Source organism: Carcharodon carcharias, chromosome 2, assembly GCF_017639515.1.
Source record: "Carcharodon carcharias isolate sCarCar2 chromosome 2, sCarCar2.pri, whole genome shotgun sequence".
Classification (NCBI taxonomy): domain Eukaryota; kingdom Metazoa; phylum Chordata; class Chondrichthyes; order Lamniformes; family Lamnidae; genus Carcharodon; species Carcharodon carcharias.
The window spans coordinates 145,395,035-145,418,701 of record NC_054468.1 but is presented as its reverse complement, the minus strand read 5'-3'; the positions used below and the strand labels follow the sequence as shown (position 1 = coordinate 145,418,701).

General features: G+C 42.0%; 1 protein-coding gene across 4 annotated transcripts in view; it reads right to left on the bottom strand.

Moving 5' to 3' along the window:
- The window catches only part of myo6a (myosin VIa), a 374,163-nt gene that overhangs the window by 247,433 nt on the left and 103,063 nt on the right, over positions 1–23,667 (bottom strand). For all 4 annotated transcript variants that reach the window (XM_041215736.1, XM_041215766.1, XM_041215745.1 and 1 more), the window contains exon 2: positions 9,615–9,760. In XM_041215736.1, coding sequence (XP_041071670.1) covers positions 9,615–9,731 — 117 coding nt within the window. In that variant the 5' untranslated portion in view covers positions 9,732–9,760. The remainder of the gene's footprint in view (positions 1–9,614; positions 9,761–23,667) is intronic.

Genomic DNA, 23,667 nt, shown 5'->3' with positions numbered 1-23,667 from the left:
CACATCTGTTCCGATGATGCTACCTTCAAAAACAGTTCCTCTGACATGTCCTCCTTCTTCCTTAACCGAGGTTTTCCACCCACGGTCGTTGACAGGGCCCTCAACCGTGTCCGGCCCATCTCCCGCGCATCCGCCCTCACGCCTTCTCCTCCCTCCCAGAAACATGATAGGGTCCCCCTTGTCCTCACTTATCACCCCACCAGCCTCCGCATTCAAAGGATCATCCTCCGCCAATTCCGCCAACTCCAGCATGATGCCACCACCAAACACATCTTCCCTTCACCCCCCCTATCGGCATTCCATAGGAATCACTCCCTCCGTGACACCCTGATCCACTCCTCCATCACCCCCTACTCCTCAACCCCCTCCTATGGCACCACCCCATGCCCACGCAAAAGATGCAACACCTGCCCCTTCACTTCCTCTCTCCTCACCGTCCAAGGGCCCAAACACTCCTTTCAAGTGAAGCAGCATTTCACTTGCATTTCCCCCAACTTAGTCTACTGCATTCGTTGCTCCCAATGTGGTCTCCTCTACATTGGAGAGACCAAACGTAAACTGGGCGACCGCTTTGCAGAACACCTGCGGTCTGTCCGCAAGAATGACCCAAACCTCCCTGTCGCTTGCCATTTTAACACTCCACCCTGCTGTCTTGCCCACATGTCTGTCCTTGGCTTGCTGCATTGTTCCAGTGAAGCCCAACGCAAACTGGAGGAACAACACCTCATCTTCCGACTAGGCACTTTACAGCCTTCCAGATTGAATATTGAGTTCAACAGCTTTAGGTCTTGAGCTCCCTCCTCCATTCCCACCCCCTTTCTGTTTCCCCCTTCCTTTTGTTTTTTTTCCAATAAATTATATAGATTTTTCTTTTCCCACCTATTTCCATTATTCTTAAATATATTTAAATCTTTTATGCTCTCCCCACCCCCACTAGAGCTATACCTTGAGTGCCCTACCATCCATTCTTAATTAGCACATTCGTTTAGATAATATCACCAACTTTAACACCTTTGTGTTCTTTTGTCCTGTTGTTTGTGACATCTTTTGATGATCTGCTTCTATCACTGCTTGCTTGTCCCTACAACCACACCTCCCCCCTCCACTTCTCTCTCTTTCTCCACCCCCCCCCCCCCCTCCCCCCACACACACACACACACACACACACACACACACCTTAAACCAGCTTATATTTCAACTCTTTCTTGGACTCGAACTCAAGTTCTGTCGAAGGGTCATGAGGACTCGAAAAGTCAACTCTTTTCTTCTCTGCCGATGCTTCCAGACCTGCTGAGTTTTTCCAGGTAATTCTGTTTTTGTTTTGGATTTCCAGCATCCACAGTTTTTTTGTTTTTAGATAGGGAGAAGCTGTTTCTGCTCGTAAAAGGATCAAAAACAAGCGGGCACAGATTTAAAGTGATTTGCGAAAGCAGCAAACATGAGATGAGGAAAAACTTTTTCACATCAGTGGTTCAGGTCTGGAATGCACTGCCTGGAAATGTAGTGGAGGCAGGTTCAATCGAGGCATTCAAGAGGGCATTAGATGATTATTTGAATAGAAACAATGTGCAGCTGTATAGGATAAAGACAAGACAACAGCACTAGGTCATAATACTCATTTGGAGAGCCAGTCAGACACGATGGGTCGAATGGCCTCCTCTGTGCTGTTAAAATTCTGTGAATTTGTCTTCCACCTGATGCCTAGAACATGGTCAAGACTGGAGTTGTGGAAAGAGTTTTCGTGGTCTATGTAGGTATCAATGACATAGGCAGGGCAAGAAAAGAGGTTCTGCATAGTCAGTATGAGGAGCTAGGTACCAAAATAGGAAGAACCTCAAAGGTAATAATCTCTGGATTATAACCTGAGCAACATGCAAATTGGCATAGGGCAAATAAAATTAGAGAGGCGAATGCGTGGCTCAAAGGTTGGTGTGCAAAAATGCATTCCGATTCGCTGGGCACTGGCATCAGTACTGGGGAAAGTGGGGGCTGTACGATTGGGGCAATCTACACCTGAACTGTGCTGGGACCAGTGTTCTAGCGAGCCACATAACTAGGGAAGTGGAGAGGGATTAAAACTAAATAAGGCTGGGGAGGTGAGGGAACAAGTTTGAGTAGACGTAACAGATCAAGGGGTAGAGTCAAGGCAGGAGAGCAAAATAGTAATATGAGAAATGAGGGTCAGAGAATGGCAGGAAGGGATGGAAAGAAAAAACCTAAGAATACACCAACAATCAAGATTGGATGCTACAAAGATAACAAAAAGACAAAACTTTTGTACTTTCTGTATCGGTTATGAATGCTACACACATTCAAAGTAAATGAATTGATAGCGCATATTGAAGTAAATAAATATGATATGATAGCCATTATGGAGACATGGTTGCAGGATAAGGAATGGGTCCTGAATATTGAGGGGTATGTGACATTCAAGAAGAATAGCAAGCTAGGTAAAGGTGATTGGGTAGTACTGTCAATCAAAGAGGGCATTGTTGCAATAGTTAGAGATTATCTTGGTTTAGGAGATCAAGATGTAGAATTGGTTTGGGTAGGGATGGAGAATAGTAGAGGAAAGAAGTCACAAATGGGGATGGTATACAGGCCCCTTAACAGTAACCACAATGTAGGACAAAGTATATAAGAAGCAATATTGGGTGCTTGTGATAAAGGGACAGCAATAATCATGGGTAACTTTAAACTACATATAAACTGGAAAAATCAGATTGGCACTTCTTGCTATAGAGGGAGCACAGCTGCATCTGCATTTACCCTGTCTAGTCCTGTTAGAATTTTATAGGTTTCTATGAGATCCCCCCTCATTCTTCTGAACTCCAGCGGATATAATCCTAATCGACTCTACCTCTCCTCATATTTCAGTCCTGCCATCCCAAGAATCAGTCTGGTAAACCTTCGCTGCGCTCCCTCTATAGCAAGAACATTCTTCCTCAGATATGGAGACCAAAACTGCACACAACATTCCAGATGTGGTCTCACCAAGGCCCTGTATAATTGCAGCAACACATCCCTGATCCTGTACTCGAATCCTCTCGCTATGAAGGCCAACATACCATTTGCCTTCTTTACCGCCTGCTGCACCTGCATGCTTATCTTCAACGACTGGTGTACAAGGACACCCAGGTCTCATTGCACATTCCCCTCTCTCAAGTTATAGCCATTCAGGTCATAATCTGCCTTCCTGTTTTTGCTTACCCCTTCAAATTAAATTAAACCTTTTGGAAGACTTAATATCAAATAATATCAATTACTCCAGAGCCCTTCTTCCTTGCTCCTCATTGTTACAGAATATAGCCCTTACAAACGATGAACCACAAAATAAGACCTTAAAAACCTTATATTACTAAAAAAAAGTGATAATGAAAGGGGTTTTATTGTTAGAAGAGGCTGGTGATACAATGAAATCTACATTCAATGGGTGCTGGTAGGTATAACTTCAGCAGTTTTGTGTGTGCAGGGCAGAGACAATGTGAGATCAAAGCTGGAAGCTTCCAACTGTCTCCACAGGAACCAAAGTGAAAAGAACCTCATTTTGAATACGTAAGGTGAAAATGCTTTGCCTGATGTCTGGTTAAGCCTATGGGTTGCTGTTGCCTTAATGGAGACTAGTTTGGGAATTTGTTAAAAGTTATGATAGTAATAATCTATAGTCATGTGTAGATATATTTTAACCTGTGTAAATTAATAAATATTTCACTTAGTTTAATGTAAAACCTCAAGAACTGGTGGTCTGATTCCTGAATTTAGAGTCGCATCTCAAACATAATACTTAAAATACTAGGTTATGACAGTTGTTTAAAATTTCCCTCTGGGATTTTTAAATAACTCAACTTTACCAACTGCATCAGTCATAACAAGTAGTAGATGCGTTGGTGTTAATTTTCCAAAATTGACTAGATTCTGGAATGGTTCCATCAGACTGGAAACTAGCAAATATAACCCCCCTATTTAAGAAGGGACAGAGGCAAAAAACAACAGGCCAGTTAGCTTGACGTCTGTCGTGGGGAACATGCTAGAATCAATCATTAAGGAGGTTATAGCTGGGCACTTAGAAAAACTCAAAGCAATCAGAAAGAGTCAACATGGTTTCGTGAAAGGGAAATCGTGTTTAACCAATTTATTGTAGTTCAAATAGTCGTATGGTAGCACAGAACTTGAGTATTGCTGACAAAAGAGAGACCTTTTTGTCAAAGCTTTTCGACTTGCACTCATCAGGACAATTCACTAGAAAATACCAATGTCGGGGAAACATTTATATTGTATGAACAGGGAGTGGGGATTGGATGGCAAAGGATCTCTGATTGGTAGAGGTATTACCATGGAGAATGCACCAGTTGATAGTGAGAGAGAGTTAAATGCCAAGCATTGTTTGAAATTTAAACCAGGCAGCTTGAATCTGATTGCCCTGGGGAATGAATCAGCAAATGGCTGTCACTTATTTTGTTTAGGTGAAAAAGGCACAATGTGTGTACATGCTCTGTCTGTCTGTCCTGTGTATGAATATCTTTAGGACCACATCCAAACAGTCCGTGCTTGCAAACCTCAAAACACAGTGTCCAACATTAGATGCGATTCTACGATTGGACATTTGCTAAATAATCCTCAATGTGTTAAGAATTATGCTGACAACCAATTTAAGATCGTTAGTCAGGCTCAGAGTGTGGCGCATGTGTGTGTACTTAAAGCTACATATATTAATACACAAGGCTCTGTTCTTTGCAGACAGAAAGAAAATGTATTCTTGATTCTGAATCACAAGGTTCCAGGTTTGAGTTCCACAGGGCTCAAGCACTAAAGTTAAGGCTAACAGTCCAACACAGCACTGAGGGAATGCTGCACTGTCTGAAGTGCCACCTTTCAGGTGAAACATTAAACCAAGGTCCAATCTGCCTGCTTGGGTGGATGCAACAGATACTATAATTATATTGTGAAGAGAAGCCTAGGAGTTATCCCCAGTATCTTGCCCAATATTTATCCCTTAATCAAAATCACAAAAACAGATTTTCTGTCAACATCACATTGCTGTTTGTGGGAGTTTACTGTGCGCAAATTGGCTACCAGGTTTCCTACATTACAACAGTGACTACACTTCACAAGGTATACATGTGTGTGTGTGTGTGTGTGTGTGTGGGCACGCACATGTATGCGTGGGCAAGAGTAAGAGGGGGTGATAACAGAGTGTGCATGCAACAAGGGGCAAGGGGTTGAGAGAGGCTTCACAGAGCTTTCTGTCACCAGGAAATATGGAGAGCTTGGCTGAAATATCAGTGACCAGTAACTGTCACACATCATAATGTTCTATGCCTTTTCAGAAACTTTCCACTTTCCCTGAATTGGGTGTAGTGTGGCTCCATATTCAGGTAAGTCACTTATCCTGTGAATTAAATCAATTTATTTTGAAGTTGCAATGGGTATTCTAGAGTCCACAGTAAAACTGCAGCCTCTGGGATTATGAATTTCAATTTGTGTCATTTTAAATGCTCAGTAAAAAATTAATATTTATTTGACTCATCTCACATTAAAATTAATGTCATGTTGGCTTTTAGGGAACCTTGGTGTGATGTTGTTGTAGATCAGGAATGCTGAATACGAAAGTGAATATCAGTAGCATCTTTGCTTCCTCACCTGCAACTGCAAATGCTCAGATGAAGTAATGGACTGCTAAGTACATTCCAGATTACACGGTTTGCGGACAGGATAAGAGGGGGTTTTGGGGTGGGGGTGGGGGGGGGGGGGGGGGGGGGCGGTGGGTGGGAATTAAAAAAAAATTTGCAATATTGGTTGAAGTAAAGAAACATTCATAGCTGTCAAGAGCGGTGATAAACATCAAATGAGGTTACATAGGTTGAACTGAAGAACAAAAGAGGGGCAATCACACTGCTGTGTAAGGGAAATAGAAGAGCAAATGTGTAGGAAAATTGCTGAGAAGTGTAGCAACAATAGGGCAGCAAAAGTGAGAGATTTCAACTGTACTAATTTAAATGATGATGATATCAGTATAAAAGGTATTAAGGGCACAGAATTTGTAAAGTGGTTTCATTAATTTTTTTAGCCAGTACTTAACAAGTCAAGTAAAAAAAGGGGCAGTTCTGGACTTAATTTTAAGGAATGAATCTGGGCAGGTGGAAGGGGTGTCAGTGTACTTTAGTGGCAGTGATCGTAATTCAGTTAGGTTCAGTGGAGTTATGGAAAAGGACAAAGATAGACCAGCATTAATTCTGGAAAGCCTAATTTTACTAAGTGAAACATAATTTGACAAAAGTAGATAGGAAATAGCTACTTAAAGACAAATCAATGTCAGAGCAGTGGGAGGTATTCAAGGAGGATACAGAGGGTGTTTAGAACAAATATACTCACATGAAGAAAAAAAATCTAGGGTCATCTGGATGCCAAAGAGCATAAAGGATAGGATAAAGCAAAAACGGGCAAAAAAGGCAAAAAAAATAGAGAGTCTAATACTGCGGAAAGCAGAGGAGTAAAAAAAGTACAGGCGTAAAATTAAAAGGAAATTAGGAATGCAAAAAGAGAACATGAAAAAATATTGGCAAGGAAAACTCAAAAATGTTTTGTAAATACATAATAAGCAATTTTATAACTAAAGAAAGAGTAGGGCCAATCGGAGACCAAAAAGGGAACCAGTGAGAGATTGTGGAAGACATGGACATAGCTCTTAATAAGTACTTGTTATCTGTCTTTTTAAAAGAAGGGGCGATGCAGGATAGTAATTGAGCAATGTAATGTTTGGATGGAATAAACGGTGAGAGAGGAGAAACATTAGGTGTTCAACATCTTTGTAAGTAGATGAATCATCAGGTTTAGGTGAAATGCATCCCAGGCTACTAAGAAAAGCAAGGAAGGGAATAGCAGAAGCTCTGACCAAAATTTTTCAATTGCCTCTGGCTACAGGTATGGTATGTTTATTTTTTATTCATTTACGGGATGTGCGCTTCGCTGGCTAGGTCAGCATTTATTGCTTATCCCTAACTGCTCTTGAGAAGGTGGTGGTGAGCTGCCGCAGTCCCTGCAGTGCAGGTACACCCACGGTGCTCTTAAGGAGGGAGTTCCAGGATTTTGAGCCTGCGGCAGTGAAGGAACGGCGATATATATCCAAGTCAGGATGGTGACTTACTTGGAGGGAAACTTCCAGGTGGTGGTGTTTCCATGTTTCTGCTGCCCTTGTCCTACTAGATGGTAGCAGTTGTGGATTTGGAAGGTGCTGTCTAAGGAGGCTTGGTGAGTTCCTGCAGTGCATCTTGTAGATGGTACACACTGCTGCCACTGTGTGTCAGTGGTGGAGGGAGTGAATGTTTGCGCATAGGGTGTCAATCAAGTGGAATGCTTTGTGCTGGATGGTGTCAAGCTTCTTGAGTGTTATTGGAGCTGCACTCATCCAGGCAAGTGGAGAATATCCCATCACACTCCTGACTTGTGCCTTGTAGTTGGTGAACAGGCTTTGGGGAATCCAGAGATGAGTTGCTCTGGAGGTGTGCTGTCACCAGCAAACATCCCCACTTCTGTCCTTATGATGGAAGGAAGGTCATTTATAAAGCAGCTGAAAATGGCTGAGCCTAGGACACTACCCTGAGGAACTCCTGCAGTGATGCCCTGCAACTGAGATGATTGACCTCCAACAACCACAACCATCTTCGTGCAAGGTATGACTCCAACCAGCAGAGAGTTTTCCCCGATTCCCATTTACTCCAGTTTTGCTAGGGCTCCTTGATGCTACACTCAGTTAAATGCTGCCTTGATGCCACTGGCAGTCACTGTCAAAGGGATAGGCCGAGCAATTACAGCCAGTCAGCCTAACTCTGGTTTTGGGCAAATTATTGGAAAATATTCTGAGGAATGGTATAAATTATTTAGAAAGATATGGATTAATAATGGGGAGCTAGCATGGATTTGCTAATGGAAGTCAGGTCTCATTAACTTGATTGAACTCTTTGAGGTGGTGGAAAGGAGGGTTGATGAGAGCAGCATCTTTGATGTCATCCAGGAGGATTTTAGCAAGGTTTTTGACAAGGCAGACTGGTCAGAAAAGTAGAAGCATATGAGATCTAAGGGAAGTGGCAAGTTGAATTCACAATTGGCTGAGCAGCAGGAAGCAAAGGTCAAAGCATATTTTTGCATTTGGAAGGCCATTTCCAGTGGGGTTCCACTGGCTCAGCACTGGGTCCCTTGCTTTTTGTAGTATATATAAATTAGTTAGACTTAATTGTGGACATATGATTAAACTTATAGATCATTTAAAAATTGGTGATGTATTAACAGTGAGGAAGAATGCTGTAGTCTGCAGGAAGACATCAATGGACTGGTCAGGTGGAAAGAAATGTGGCAAATGCAGTTCAATCCAGAGAAGTTTCAGGTAATGCATCAGGTAAAATAAGACAAGGGAATAGAGAGTAAATGGTAGTATACTAAGAAGTGTAGAGGAGCAGAAGAACCTTGAAGCACATATCCACTGAACCCTGAAGGAGGACAGTGGATGAGGTGTCAAAGCAGCATGCAGGATACTTTTATTTAACAGCCACAAACAGAATAAGCGAGGTTATGCTAGAAGTGTATAAAGCACTAGTTAGGCCACAGCTAGAGTTCTGTGTACAGTTCTGGTCACCACATTAAAGGAAAGATGTGATCACACTTGAGGGTGCAGAGGAAATTTATGAGGATGTTGCCAGGAATGGAGAATTTTAGTTACGAGGAAAGATCAGATAAGCTGGGGTGTTTTCTTTGGAGCGTATGAAGCTGATAGGAGATTTAATTGAGGTGTATAAAGCTATGAGGGGCCTAGAGAGAGTAAATAGGAAGGACTTATTTCCCTTAGCAAATAAGTCAATAACCAGGGGAATAGACTTAAAGTAATTGGCATAAGGATTACATGGGAGTCAAGGAGAATTTTTTTCTCCAGAATATGATGCCTGAAAGTGTGAGAGAAGCAGAAACCCTCATCACATTTTTAAAAAAATACTTGGAGAGTAATCTACAGGGCCATGGGCCATGAGCTGGAAAGTGGGATGAAGTTGGATAGATCCTCTTTTGGTTGGCACCAGTCTGTGAGGCCGATTAGCCTCCAATGTGCCATAAATTATCCTTTCATTTGTGTTTCTCAATAGTGCCAAGTTGCTGAGGAACATCCTTTTCTATGAAACTTAACCTGCATATGAGTAAAATTAACATCTTTAAGTCAGTCCCCAAGGGATAATGCTTACAGCTGCTTCCAGTGCTTGACAGAAAAATGACACCTGGACTATTTTCCACCTCTGAAAAGATCAGTAACTCAATTGAGTGTCGGTAAAATTTATAACTCACTAGTCTATGTCACTCAATGTGCTGTATACTGCACTTGCAATAAAATTGTATTCTATAAGGACCCACAGATGCAAATCAGTATGAACATTATACATTGTCTTTCATATACTCAAAATATCCTAAAACTCTTCACAGCCAATGAATCACTTTTTTTTGAAGTACAGTCAATGTTATGTAGATAATTTACTCAGTCCGTTTGATTTAAATGCAGGATTGCTTTTTGTTTTAAAAATTCATCATGAACAGTCCAAGGGTAGCCAATGTAAATGATAATTTAGTATGATATTTACCTTGTTCTTTTGATTCAAAGGTTCAATTGTTAGTGAATCAACAGCAATATCAATGATGGAACCCAACTGGAACCCATCCAGTGGGTGTGGAGCCCACACAGGTTTTCCGTCCTCCATGGTCGCTTTTCAAAACCAACCGCAATTCCCTAGTTTAAAAAACAAAAGAGAGCAAAACTGAGTTTACACATTTTATAAACATAAAACATATGAACATACGAATTAGGAGCAGGAGTAGGCCCCTTGAGCCTGCTCCACCATTCAATCAGATCACAGCTGATCTGAATGTAACCTCAACCCCACACAACATTCCTGCCTACCCCACTGATCACCTTTCATCCCCTTGTTAATCAAGAATCTATTTAGCTCTGCCTTAAAAATGTTCAAAGATTCTGCTACCACCACCTTTTGAGGAAGAGAGTTCCAAAGAATCTCTACCCTCAGAAAAAAGACATCTCTGTCTTAAATGAGCGACTCCTTAATTTTAAAGTGGCCCCTAGTTCTAAATTCTCCCACAAGAAGAAACATCCTCTCCACAGCAACCCTGTCAAGACCCCTCAGGATCTTAAAGGTTTTAATTAAGTCACATCTTACTCTTCTAAATACCAGTGGATGCAAGCCTAACCTGTCCAGCCTTTCCTCATAAGGTAACCTGTCCATTCCTGGTATTAGTCTCGTAGACCTTCACTGAACTGCTTCTAATGTAAATACAACTCATGAACACCACTGTGGCAATTTAAATGGTGTTGATCAAACATATGCCTTGCAATTCTGTAGCACATCTGGTGTGAAGTGGTGCCTCAAAGCTCCTTCCACATAAGCTGGAAGCATAAAAAGAAAAGCGGCACTCAGGGAAGAGGACAAATAAACTGAAGTTTATTAACTAAATCACTATTGTAAGATGGGAAAATGCAACAGGTTTCAAGGGATATGGGGCAAAGGTGGTATGTGGAGTTAGGTCACAGATCAGCCATGATCCCACTGAATGGTGGTGGAACAGGTTCAAGACTGACTTAGCCTCCTCCTGTTCTTATACTCCTAGCCTGTAAATTTAAGGGAATCCTCATGAAATAACTTTTTTTTCTTTAGTTAATAAATTTCTGTGAGGAATGCCCAAATCCATTATCAAATGATCTACTTTTAATTAGTCAATTTTCACTCCATTAGGATAAGTTAATGACTCACTTAAGCACAACCTGATATCATAGGCCAAGAAAAATCATCTTGATATCATGCGCTGAGGGCCTGACTGGATAGACTTCCATTGTGTCAGATACAAGTGATATGCAAGAGGCATCATTTCACAAACTGTCTCATCTAGACTTAGTTCACGGCTCTTCACACTTCTGCACACAGAATGTAATCCCCTGAGAAATAAATTTAACTCAAACATTTTATTACAAATTGTACCCAAACCCTTTCATGGCAAAATAGTCAGAAATCTCTATTTGGGCCAATACATTGTTAGGCAAGGCTTTGCAGCTTATTAATAGTATACAATCAACATGAACTTACACATAAATAGTTCCTATAAACATATTAAAACATCTCCAGGTGCTTCACAGGAGCATTATAAAAGCAAAATATTACACATAAGGAGCTATTAGGTCAGATGACCAAAAGCTTGGTCAGAGGTAGGTTTTAAGGAGTTTTTTAAACAAGGAAAGTGAGGTAGAGAAGAGTAGGGACGGAATTTCAGAGCTTAGGGCCTAGGCAACTGAAGGCATGGCCACCAATGGTGAAGTAATGAAAATCAGGGATAGTCAAGAGGCCAGAATTAGGTGACAGATAACTCGGAGTGCTGCGAGGCTGGAGGAAATTTCAGAGGCAGGGAGGGGCAAGGCCATGGAGGGATTTGGAACCAAGAATCAGAATTTTTAAAATCAAGATGTTGCTTATCTGGGAGCCAATGTAGGTCAGCGAGCTCAGGGGTGATAGGGGAACAGAGTAAGAACATGGGCAGCAGAGTTTAGAATGAACACAAGTTCAATGGGGGTAAAACATGAGAGGGCATGAGTGCTTTAGAATAGTCAAGTCTCGGAACAACAAAGGCATGAATGAGGTTTTCAGCTCCAGATGACCTGAGACAGGGTGAAGTCAGGCAACATTGTGGAGGTGGAAATAGGCAATCTTAGTGATGGCATGATTGTGTGGTCAGAAGATCTTCGTGGGATCAAATGTAATACCAAGGTTGCAAACAAACTGGTTTAATCTCAGACTGTTGCCAGAGAGAGGGATGGGGACGTTAGTTAGGAGTGGGAACTGAAAACAATGGCTTCAGTCTTGCCTATATTTATTTGGGAGGAAATTTCAGCTCATCAACAGGAGTGACTGAGAGAGGTGGTGGTGATTTAGAGCTGGTGGTACATGTGAAAGCTAATGCTGCACTTTCAGATGATGTTGTCGAGGGGCAGCATGTAGATGAGAAATATTATGTAGATGAGAAATAGGAGGGGGCTCAGGATAGATCTTTGGGGGGGACACCAGTGGTCACAGTGCAAGAACAGGAGGTGGTGTCATTGCAAGTGATACTCTGGGTATGATTAAATAGATAAGAATGGAATCAGGTGAGAGCAGTTTCACTCAGCTGAATAACAATGGAGAGGCTTTGGAGGAGGATGGTGGGGTCAACTATGTCAAAGTCTGCAGACAGGTCAAGAAGGATGAGGAGGGAAAGTTTCCCTTTGTCACAATCACACCAAAGTCACAAATGACATCCTACAAGTGGTGTTTCAGTGCTGTGGTAGGGGCAGAAACCTGGCTGCAGGGATTCCAACATGGGATTCCTGGAAAGATGGGAATGGATTTGGGAAGCAACATGTTCCAGGGCATTGGAGAGGAAAGGGAGCTTGGATATGGGGTGGGTAATTTGTTGAGATGGGGTGTTGACAGCAGAGACAGAGATATTCTTATGTTTGTCCTGATGAGTGTAAGGAAAGCTTCTGTAATATGTCCTCATTTCAGCAATATAAAGTTCTGCATTACCAAACAACCTTTTCCTATCTATCTTTGTATTGTCAGCAAATTTGACTACAATACAGTTGGTCCTTTCGTTCAAGTCATTGATATAGATTATCAATAGTTGAGGCCAGAACACCGATCCCTGCAGCACTCCATTACAGTTTGCCAAACTGAAAAATACCCATTTATACTGACTCTCTGCTTTCTGTTAGTTAGCCAGTCCTCTATCCATGCTAATATATTACCCCCAACACACATGCTCTTCCCTTGTATAATAATCTTTTATGTGGCACGTTATGTGGCCTTTTGGAAATCCAAATACAACACATCTACTAGTTTCCCTCATCCATCCTGCAGATTACATCCTCAAAGAATGCTAATAAATCTGTCAAACATGATTTTCCTTTCACAAAATTATGTTGACTGCCTGATTATATGATGATTTTTTTTAAATGTCCTGCTACTACCTCTAATGGATCCTATCATTTTCCCCAATGACAGACATTAAATTAACCGACCTATAGTTTTCTTCTTTCTGTCCCCCTCTTTTCCTGAACAGAGGTGTTACCTTTGTAGTTTTCCAATCCACTGGGATCTTCCCAGAATCTAGGGAATTTTGGAAAATTACAACTAATGTATCTGCAGCCATTTCTTTTAACGCCCTAGGACTCCCTCACTACTGCAATGGAGTTTTTGTGCTCAAGTCCTGGAGTGGGTTTTGAACCCAGAATCTTCTGATTCAGAGGCAAGGAAGCAACCAACTGAACAACAACTGAGTTGTGTCACAAAGGGAACAATATTTTATAAAGCATGATATTCTAGTGTGGCAATGAGACAGTAGTGTTTAAAAAGCACAATATTCTAACAAAGTGATCGGGCAGTTGCACCTATAAAGCAGACAATTCCAGGGTAGCTAAATTTTAAAAGCAGGCTGCTCCATCGCATCAGCTAACATAAATACTTTGCTACTTATGAGACAATACTGCTTCATATAAAAGCACCCATTCCACATGAACTGCCAACAATGACATTTCTCACACTTTCTGTTCTAAACTGCAAAATAGAGAGGAGGCTGAACTAACCAGTTTTAGATTCACTGAACTATACAGAATGTTGATTCTTCATGACAAGGTCTGAATTGTCCTTTTTGTTCTTGGAAATAAAAAACAAATCACACTGAATTTGAGCTAACATGTTCTTACACAGGGACAAAAATATTTAGTTCTCAAGGAGTGCATACCAGAGAGGACTTCAATGAGGAGCAAGTTACAAGTATCTTTAGATGAATTTAACTTACTTTCTCACACTGAAACAAGAGCATAGTACAAATGAATAACACTTATTAATTTAAAAGTTTATCAAATAACCTAATTCAATTTCAGGCTTTTCTTTTATTCATTCTTAGGATGCATCTGTTGCTGGCAAGGCTAGCATTTATTGGCCATCATAATTGCCCTTTGAGCAACTAAGTGGCCATTTTAGAGGATTATTAAGGTCACATTAGAGAGTCTGGAGTCCCACGTAGGCCAGATATGTAGGACATCGATGAACCAGATGAGTTTTTACAACACTCGGGTAGTTACATCGTCATTACTGATGAAACTAGAATTTTATTCCAGAGTTATTAATTGAATTTAAATTCCTCCAGCTGCCATAGTGGGATCTGAACTCCCATCTATGAGGCATTAGACTCAGCCTTTGGATTATTAGTCCAGTAGTGTTACCATAATGGTACCACATATGTAATATTGCAGTTGCACCAGCCCAATTCTGTCCTCCAAAAAAGCCATCACATTCCAAACACTTCTTGGGAGTTGAAGTTAAAGTTTTAAGCTGGAAGGCTGGAGGACTGCAAAATACCAATACAAAGGGAAAATGCTGCTACTTTGAGCTTTACTAAAAGAGCATGGAAGGCCAGAGATGTAAAAGTGCAAGTAGGGCACAAAGTTGAAATGTTACATTCATAGAAAGGATAAAGTATTCAAGGAAGCAATCTGTGTCTGACCTCCCCAAATGTAGAAAAACATCACGATGAGCAGAAAATACATATACTAGTTTGGAGGACACACTTGCAAATTATTTTCTTCGCCCAACAAGTAGTGTTTGGGGCCCTGGATAGTGTTGTGGGAGGTAAATAGGCAACTACCACATGTCCTGCACTTAATTGAGAAGGTAGAAGAGAGCAGGTAGTTGCAATGATCATAGTGAAACAGGGTGTCATAAAGGGAATGATCACTCCAGAAAATTGAGATAGGAGGAAAGGTATGTTTGGTGGTGGGATCATTCTAGAGGTGTCGAAAATAGCAAATGATCTTTTAAATAAGGTGGCAGGTTAAGAAAAATCCAATCTTGGGCCCAGGAAGAGGCGAACTGAAGCATAGGAAATGGGACGATCTCGCCCGAGGGTCTGCCTACCATGCCAGATAGAATCCTCAGGTGAGGTTTAAAAAAAAAGCAACATTTTGGAAACTGTCTCTAATGTGGAAGATGGCATCATCAGAACACTGAGAAACTGGGAAAAGGGAATAGATTCTTTACAGGGAGCAAGATAGAGAGAACTATAATCTTAGTAGATGTGCGAGTTATTACCCATAAGCAAGAAATTTTATCAAGAGGAAACAAATTGAGTTGAAGGGAAAGTTTTTCAAAGTAAGAACAAGCAGAGGCGAGAGCTGGGTGAAGGTAGGTTGTGTGGACTGGTCGAGCCACTGTTGAGGAAGAAGCCCAGTCATGTAGATGATGGCATAGTGGTATTGCCGCTGGGCTAGTAATCTAAAGACCCAAGGTAATGCTGTGGGGACCTGGGTTTGAATCCTGCCACAGCAGATGATGGAATTTGAATTCAATAAAAATCTGGAATTAAAAGTCTAATGATGACCATGAAACCATTGTAAAAACCCATCTGGTTCACTAATGTCCTTCAGGGAAGGAAATCTGCTGTCCTTATCTGGTCTAGCCTACATGTGACTCCAGGCCCACAGCAATGTGGTTGACTCTTAAATGCTCTCTGAAATAGCCTAGCAAGCCACTCAGTTCTATCAAGCTGCTAAAAAGTCTCAAAAGAGGAATGAAGCCAGACGAACTACTCGGCATCAACCAAGGCACCAGAAACAACAGCAAACTCAGCCTTGTCAACCCTGCAAAGTCCTCCTTACTAACATCTGGGGGCTAGTGCCAAAATTGGGAGAGCTGTCTCACAGACAAGTCAAGCAACAGCCTGACCTAGTCATCATCATGAAATCATATCTTACAGATATTGTCCCAGGCACCACCATCACAATCCCTGGGTATGTGCTGTCCCACCGGCAGGAAAGACCCAGAAATGTAGCAGCACAGTGGTATACAATCAGAAGGGAGTTGCCTTAGGAGCCCTCAACATCGATTCCAGACCACATGAGGTCTCACAGCATCAAGTCAAACACGGGCAAGGAAACCTCCTGCTGATTACCACATACCGCCTTCCCCCAGCTGATGAATCAGTGCTCCTCCATGTTGAACACCACTTGGAGGAAGCACAGTGGGTAGCAAGGACACAGAAAGTTCCCTGGATGGGGGCTTCAATGTCCATGACCAAGAGTGGCTCAGTAGCACCACCAATGACTGAGCTCACTGAGCCCTAAAGGACATAGCTACTAGGCTGGGTCTGCAGCAGGTGGTGAGGGAACCAATGAGGGAAAAACACGCTTGACCTCATCCTTACCAACCTGCCTGCCACAGATACATCTGTCCATGGCAGTATTGGTAGGGGTGACCACCACACAATCATTATGAAGACAAAGTCCCGCCTTCACATTGAGGATACCCTCCATTGTGTTGTGTGGCATTATCACCATGCTAAATGGGTTAGATTTCGAACAGATCTAGCAACCATGAGATACTGTGGGCCATTAGCAGCAGAATTGTACTCGAGCACAATCTGTAACCTCATGGCGCAGCACATCCCCCACTCTACCATTACCATCAAGCCAGAGGATCAATCCTGGTTCAATGAAGAGCAGAGGAGGGAATGCCAGGAGCAGCATCAGGCATACCTTAAAATGAGATGTCAATCTAGTGAAGCTATAACACGGGACTACTTACATACCATACAGCGTAAGCAGAAAGTGACAGACAGAACTAAGTGATTCTACAACCAATGGATCAGGTCTAAGCTCTGCAGTCCTGCCACATCCAGTTGTGAATGGTGGACAACTAAACAACTCACTGGAGGAGGCGGCTCCACAAATATCCCCATCCTCAATGATGCTGGAGCTCAGCACATCAGTGCAAAAGATAAGAGTGAAGCATTTGCTACAATCTTCAGCCAGAACTGAGTGGATGATCCATCTTGGCTTCCTCCAGAGGTCCCCAGCATCACAGATGCTAGTCTTCAGCTAATTCGATTCATTCCACGTGATATCAAGGAACGGCTGAAGGCATTGGACACCGCAAAGGCTGCAGGCCCTGACAATGTTCCGGCAATAGTACTGAAGACTTATGCTCCAGAACTTGCTGCGTCCCTAGCCAAGCTGTTCCAGTACAGCTACAACACTGGCATCTACCTGGCTATGTTGAAAATTGCCCAGGTATGTCCTGTAAACAAAAAGCAAGACAAATCCAACCCAGCCAATTACCGTCCCATCAGTCTACTCTCCATTATCAGTAAAGTGATGGAAGGGGTCATCAACAGTGCTATCAAGCGCCACTTGCTTAGCAATAACCTGCTCACTGATGCCCAGTTTGGGTTCCGCCAGGGCCACTCAGCTCCTGATCTTATTACAGCCTGAGTTCAAACACAGGCAAAAGAATTGAATTCCCAAGGTGAGGTGAGAGTGACTGCCCTTGATATCAAGGCTGAATTTGACCGAGTGTGGCATCAAGGAGCCCAAGCAAAACTGGAGACAATAGGAATCAGGGGAAACTCTCCCCTTGTTGGGGTCATACCTTGCACAAAGGAAAATAATTTTGGTTGTTGGATGTCAGTCATCTCAGCTCCAGAGCATCACTGCAAGAGTTCCTCAGGGTAATGTCCTAACCCAACCATCTTCAGCTGCTTCACTAATGAACTTCCTTCCATCACAAGGTCAGAATTTGGGATGTTCGGTGATTGCACAATGTTCAGCACCATTCGTGACTCCTCAGATACTGAAGCAGTCCATGTCCAAATGCAACAAGACCTGGGCAATATCCAGGCTTGGGCTGACAAGTGGCAAGTAACATTCATGCCACACAAATGCCAGGCAATGATCATCTCCAACAAGAGAGAATCTAACCATTGCCCCCTTGACGTTCAATGGCACCTACCATCACTGAATCCCCCACTACCAACTTTCTTGGAGTTACCATTGACCAGAAACTGAACTAGTCATATAAATACTGTGGCTATAAGAGCAGGTCAGAGGCTAGGAATCCTGCAGCAAGTAACTCACCTGACTCCCCAAAGCCTGTCTACCATCTACAGGGCATAAGTCAGGAGTGTGATGGATGAGTGCAACTCCCACAACACTCAAGAAGCTTGACACTATCCAGGGCAAAGCAGTCCGCTTGATCGGCACCACATCCACAAACATTAGCTCCCTCCACGACCAATGCACAGTAGCAGCAGTGTGTACCATCTACAAGGTGTACTGCAGGAACACAGCAAGGGACTTTAGACAGCATCTTCAAAACTCACGGCCACTATCATCTAGAAGGACAAGGGAACACCACCACTTGGAAGCTCCCCTCCAAGTCACTCACCATCCTGACTTGGAAATATATCGCCGTTCCTTCACTGCCGCTGGGTCAAAATCCTGGCACTCCCTTCCTAACACTACATGGACTGCAGCGGTTCAAGAAGGCAACTTATCACCACTTTCTCAAGGACAACTGGGGATGGACAATAAATGCTGGCCCAGTCAGCGAAGCCCACATCCCGTGAATGAAGAAAAAGAAGATAGGGTTGCAGAAGTATAAAGAGATGACATTTAGAGCCAGAAAAACAAAATCTTAAATTTCAGAGACTGTTGGGAGACTCATGAATGTAGGTGGATAGGGACTGAGCAAATGGGGAAAAATATAAAAAAGAGTTGAGAAAGAGAAAATAAAGGTATAAGGGCAGGCTGAAATTATTCATCTAACAAAACAGTTCAGGTGTCGATCTTAGGGAGGAGTCAGAAGCAGGCTGAGAATGAGGTGCCTGTACATATATGGGCGGGGGGCAGAAGATTATCTCCAGATGTGCTGAGATCTGTAACAAACTGGGAAGCCATGGCTTGTTTTTCAGTAGTGGGGCCATGCTCCAGCAGGAGTTAGGGGTCATAAGAGAGCTTGCATTAAATTTGCCAATGTATAAGTCATGCAACATACAAAAGTGACAGGCAGGAAAAGATGCGCTGGGCCATCAAGTCCCTCACCTGATGATGCTTGGAATGTCATGACTAGATACTTCCAACCTCCACACTGCAGTCATGTAATCTCCTAGGAGGCAAAAAAAGGGAGAAAAGGTCTTCTGCCAGACACCAACAGTTGCCCACATCTTTTCGGCTGGTTTGATGATACCAGGAATGCACTGAAGAGAATGGGGTTCTGCAAATTCATGGGTAGATAGAACAGACCCTGGGAGGGAATTGAAAAACCTAATACAGTCACCATCTCCACAGTTCTCAATGAAAAGAGCCAGATTATAGAATGCCGGAGGGAAGGCTCCAGATGGATTGAAGAAACTGAAGACAAGTGGAAGAGTCAGAGAGTTAGAGGTGCTGGAGATGCACAAGGGAGGCTCCTAGCTAAAATGATAGGCTTAAGGACAGGCCTTAAAAGTTGTTATATTGTGAATTGTTTACTTTAGAGCAAAATATCACAAATGGATAAAAGCATTAGCAGTCAACCACTTTTTAATGAAATATGTAATCATCTTATTAAACATTTACCTATACTTTCAGCCTTCAGTTGTTAATTTGGTATTCAACACTGCATTGGTCTCATCGAAAAAAGTGTGGGCGTGTGAGCCAATTATTCATATCATTCCTTTAAAAATCATTTGAAGTGCCTACCATATTAGATAGGCCCTCACTGAATTTGGCCTTTCCATTGGGAATATTCTACTCATCGTGGAGCAGATTCATTGAGATTTTGCCCAATTTTCCACAATAGATTTGGCATTCTTTCTACTTAAACTATTAACATATTATTCAGCAGTAACAAGCTCATTAGAATTACATTCATGGCATTACTTCATTCTAAGGACTTTGTGTAATTGGGATGCAACATGCATGCCAATTGAAAAACAGAAGAAAGAAGCAGCTTGCCTTTATAGAGCACTTTTCATGATCTCAGGAAGTCCTAGAGTGTTGCACAACCAACTATATACTTTTGAAGTGTAGCCACATTTATAATCTAAGAATGTGGTAGCCATTTTGTTTACAGCAAGATCCCACAAATGGCAATGTGATAACAACCAGATAATGAAGTATGCAATCATCTTATTAAATGTTTACCTATATTATCTTTCAGTCAGAACTAAATATGACATTCAACGATGCACTGGTCTCATGATGTTGATTGAGGGACAGATGTTGGCCATGGCAAGAACTTCCATGGTCATATTTGAATAGTGTCATGGGGTCTTTTACTTCACCTGGGGGCTCAGATTAATTTGTTCAAAAGGTGGTGTCTCCAGCAACGCAATGCAGTCTCAGTATTTTCATGAAACATCAACTTGGATACATTTATATATTTTTTTATCAACATATGTATATTTTTTCATGTGGAATATGCACTGAAGTTTATGGAGTGGGAGTCAAACCCACAACATCTGACAGAGATATAGAGTACTGTCACTGAGCCACGGCTGACACCAGCAAATAAACTCACTCTGCTACAGTTGGCTTACCATCACTGGACTGGGAATTCATGTACTTTAGCATAATACGTATTGTTTGCACATTTTAAATTGCAGCAGTTTGTTTTGTAATTTTAGCGCATTTCACTATTTCCTTACCAGAATAGATTACCATTTAGTTCTTGCTCTGAAATCTGAACAGTTGTAGTTACTAAGGACCAATTTCAGTTTGCACCTTTAAAAAAGCAAGCAACTGAGCCAAAAGAGACTTTTTAAAAGTTCCAAACAGAGCAAACAAAGGTTTATTTCAATGAACATCAAGTATTGAGATGCTCATAGAAATATTAGTAGTTCTGCTACATATTGTATTGCACACTGTCGAACAAAGCAGGACTCTCTACCTGGTTCAAAGGCTTAATGCATAAGTTCATTTTTTTATTCTTCATTAATTTTTCTTTAACTGTAAAGCTTATCTTTTACCCATCAAAAATAAAGCCCTAAAAACACAACTGCGTTAAACAAGCCAGCTTTGCTTTACTTTATAGTGGCAAAGGAAGAATTAAATGAGCACATGATTTGCCTCTTCTTTATTACCATAATTTACATGATTGCAATGAAAGGGCAGCGTTAATGTTATTGGCACAAACCAAAGTCCACATCCCGTAAACGAATAAAAAAAATGCCTTGCCCTGCCACGACAAACTTGTAGCTAAAAAGAATGGTTGCTGGATGGACCAGCAACAAAGCAAAGTTCCAGAAACCAGTCTTACTGATTTATGGACTCGATATAATTAAGAACAAATTTACAAAAATATTTATCATTCTTCAAGCTTTGCCTAGTACAATAAATACAGCTTTAATCACAGTGCAAAAATGAGCTGCAAACAGCCCAAGAATCAGATGTAGCAAATTTGAATTGTGTTCTTAAAATTAACCTGAATTGGACCAGCCCTGTTCAAAAACCCAACAAGAAAATTTGTAATCGCTCAAAAGGTTTTGATTGAGTTAGTTTGCCCCTACTAGTAGAACGCTTGCTTTCAAGTCAAAAGGCTGCGGAATCAAGTTCCACATCTGCATTTGAGTCTATAATCTGAGGGTACAAAAGCATAGTGGTTATCTTACTGGGCAAATAATCCAGATGCCAGAACTAATAATTTCCACAATGAGTTCAAATTCCGTAATGGCAGCTTGAGAGTTAATTCAGGTTTTTTTTTCAAAAAATACTGGAAATTTGCTACCAGTAAAATTGACTGTTAGATTGTCATGAACACCTGACTGGTTCACCAATGTCCCTTAGGAAGAAAAACTGCCAGTCTGGGCATACGTGTGACTCCAACCCCACACCAACATGTCTGATTCTTCATTGCCCTCTGAAAATGGTTGTATCAACCTAAAAGGGCAAAACAGCAGGTGCATGGAAACATCAATACTTCCAAGTCATAAATAACCCTGACTTGCAATTATATCACCATTTCTTCATCATCACTGGGTCAAAATCCTGTCACCCCTTAACTGAACAGTACTGTAGCATTACCTTCAGTATGTGGACTGCAGCAGTTCAGGAAGAAGGCTTACCACCGCCTTCTCAAGGCAACTAGGGATGGGCTATAAATGCTGGCCTTGCTAGTAACACCCAGATCTCAAGAGCTAATTTAGAAAAGTGGTTCTATTTGGCTTTATGTTGGAGATGCCATGAACTCGTGGCACAGTCTGCCTGTGCAGGCAGCTTAAGTAGCTGTAGGGAGCTCTCTTAAAGCCAAGTCCTGCTTAAGACAATTAAAAACAAATTAACAAGCCACTGATCTCAACATTGTTTGTGAGTTCTTGCTATGTGCAAAATGGCTGCCCATATTTATTTGACATAATCTTTTTTAAATCAGCCAAGTGTTTGAAGTGCAGAAGCATATGACAACGTTTAAGAGTTTCCAAAAGAAATAGAGAAATCCATACAAAGTGATTATTTTTCCCAAAGAGGGAGTGCATACTATTATCATGGGCTAAAACTCACTAATCTAAGGATCAACAACTTCAAATTCAGAAATATTTTTGGAGTTCGACCAGTTAAAACAGTGCCACTTACCAGCGCAGAGCTCTAATACACTTCCTGCTACTACACCAGGAGGGGCCACACTAGGACATCAGCCTGTCAGATTATTTGTTGTCACATATGAACAATCCCAGCACACATTGACAGTTCAACCTTGCCATACTCCATTAATGATAGAGTCATACTGATTGGTCAGCCATCAATGGTGTACAATTGAATACTAAAGTACCATGGTTCAAGCATTGGGTTACCAAGTCTTCGACAAAGCATGCTTCAAACATGCCTGCATAACAGTCTCTGCTTTTTATTTATTCGTTTACGTCTTGAGGCCAGCATTTATTGCCCATCCCTAACTGCCCTTGAGAAAATGGTGATGAGCTACCTTCATGAACTGCGGCAGCCCCTATACTGTAAATACACCCACAGTACTGTTAAGGACGGAATTCCAGGATATTGGCCCAGCAACAGTGAAGGAAAGGCAATATATTTTCAAGTCAGGATGGTGAGTGGCTTGGAGGGGAACTTCCAGGTTATGGTGTGCCCATCAATCCGCTGTTCTTGTCCTTCAGGATGGTAGTGATTATGGGTTTAGGAGGTGCTGCCTAAGGAGCCTTGGTGAGTTTCTGCAATGCATCCTGCAAATCATACACACTGTGGCCACTGTTCATCAATGGTGGAGGGCATAAATGTTTGTGGATGGTAATGCCATTGAATGTCAAGGGGCAAATGGTTAGATTCTCTCTGGTTAGGGATGGTCATTGCCTGGCACTTGTGTGGAACGAATGTTACTTGTCACTTGTCAGCCCAAACCTGGATATTGTCCAGGTCTTGCTGCATTTGGACCTGGACTGTGTCAATACCTGAGGAGTCACGAATGGTGAACATTGTGCAATCCCCACTTCTGACCTTATGATGTAAGGAAGGTCACTGATGAAGCAGCTAAAGGTGTTTGGGCACAGGAAACTACCCTGAGGAACTCCTGCATTGATGTCCTGAGATTGAGATGCTTGACCACCAACAACCACAACTATTTTCCTTTGTGCTAGGTATGACTCCAACCAGTGGAGAGTTCCCCCCCCCCCCCACCACCCAATTCCCAATGACTCCAGTTTTGCTTGGGCTCCTTGATGTCACACTGGATAAAATGCAACCTGGATGTCAAGGGCAGTCACTCTCACCTCACCTCTGGAGTTTAGCTCTTTTGTCCATGTTTGAAACAAGGCTGTAATGAGGTCAGAAGCTGAGTG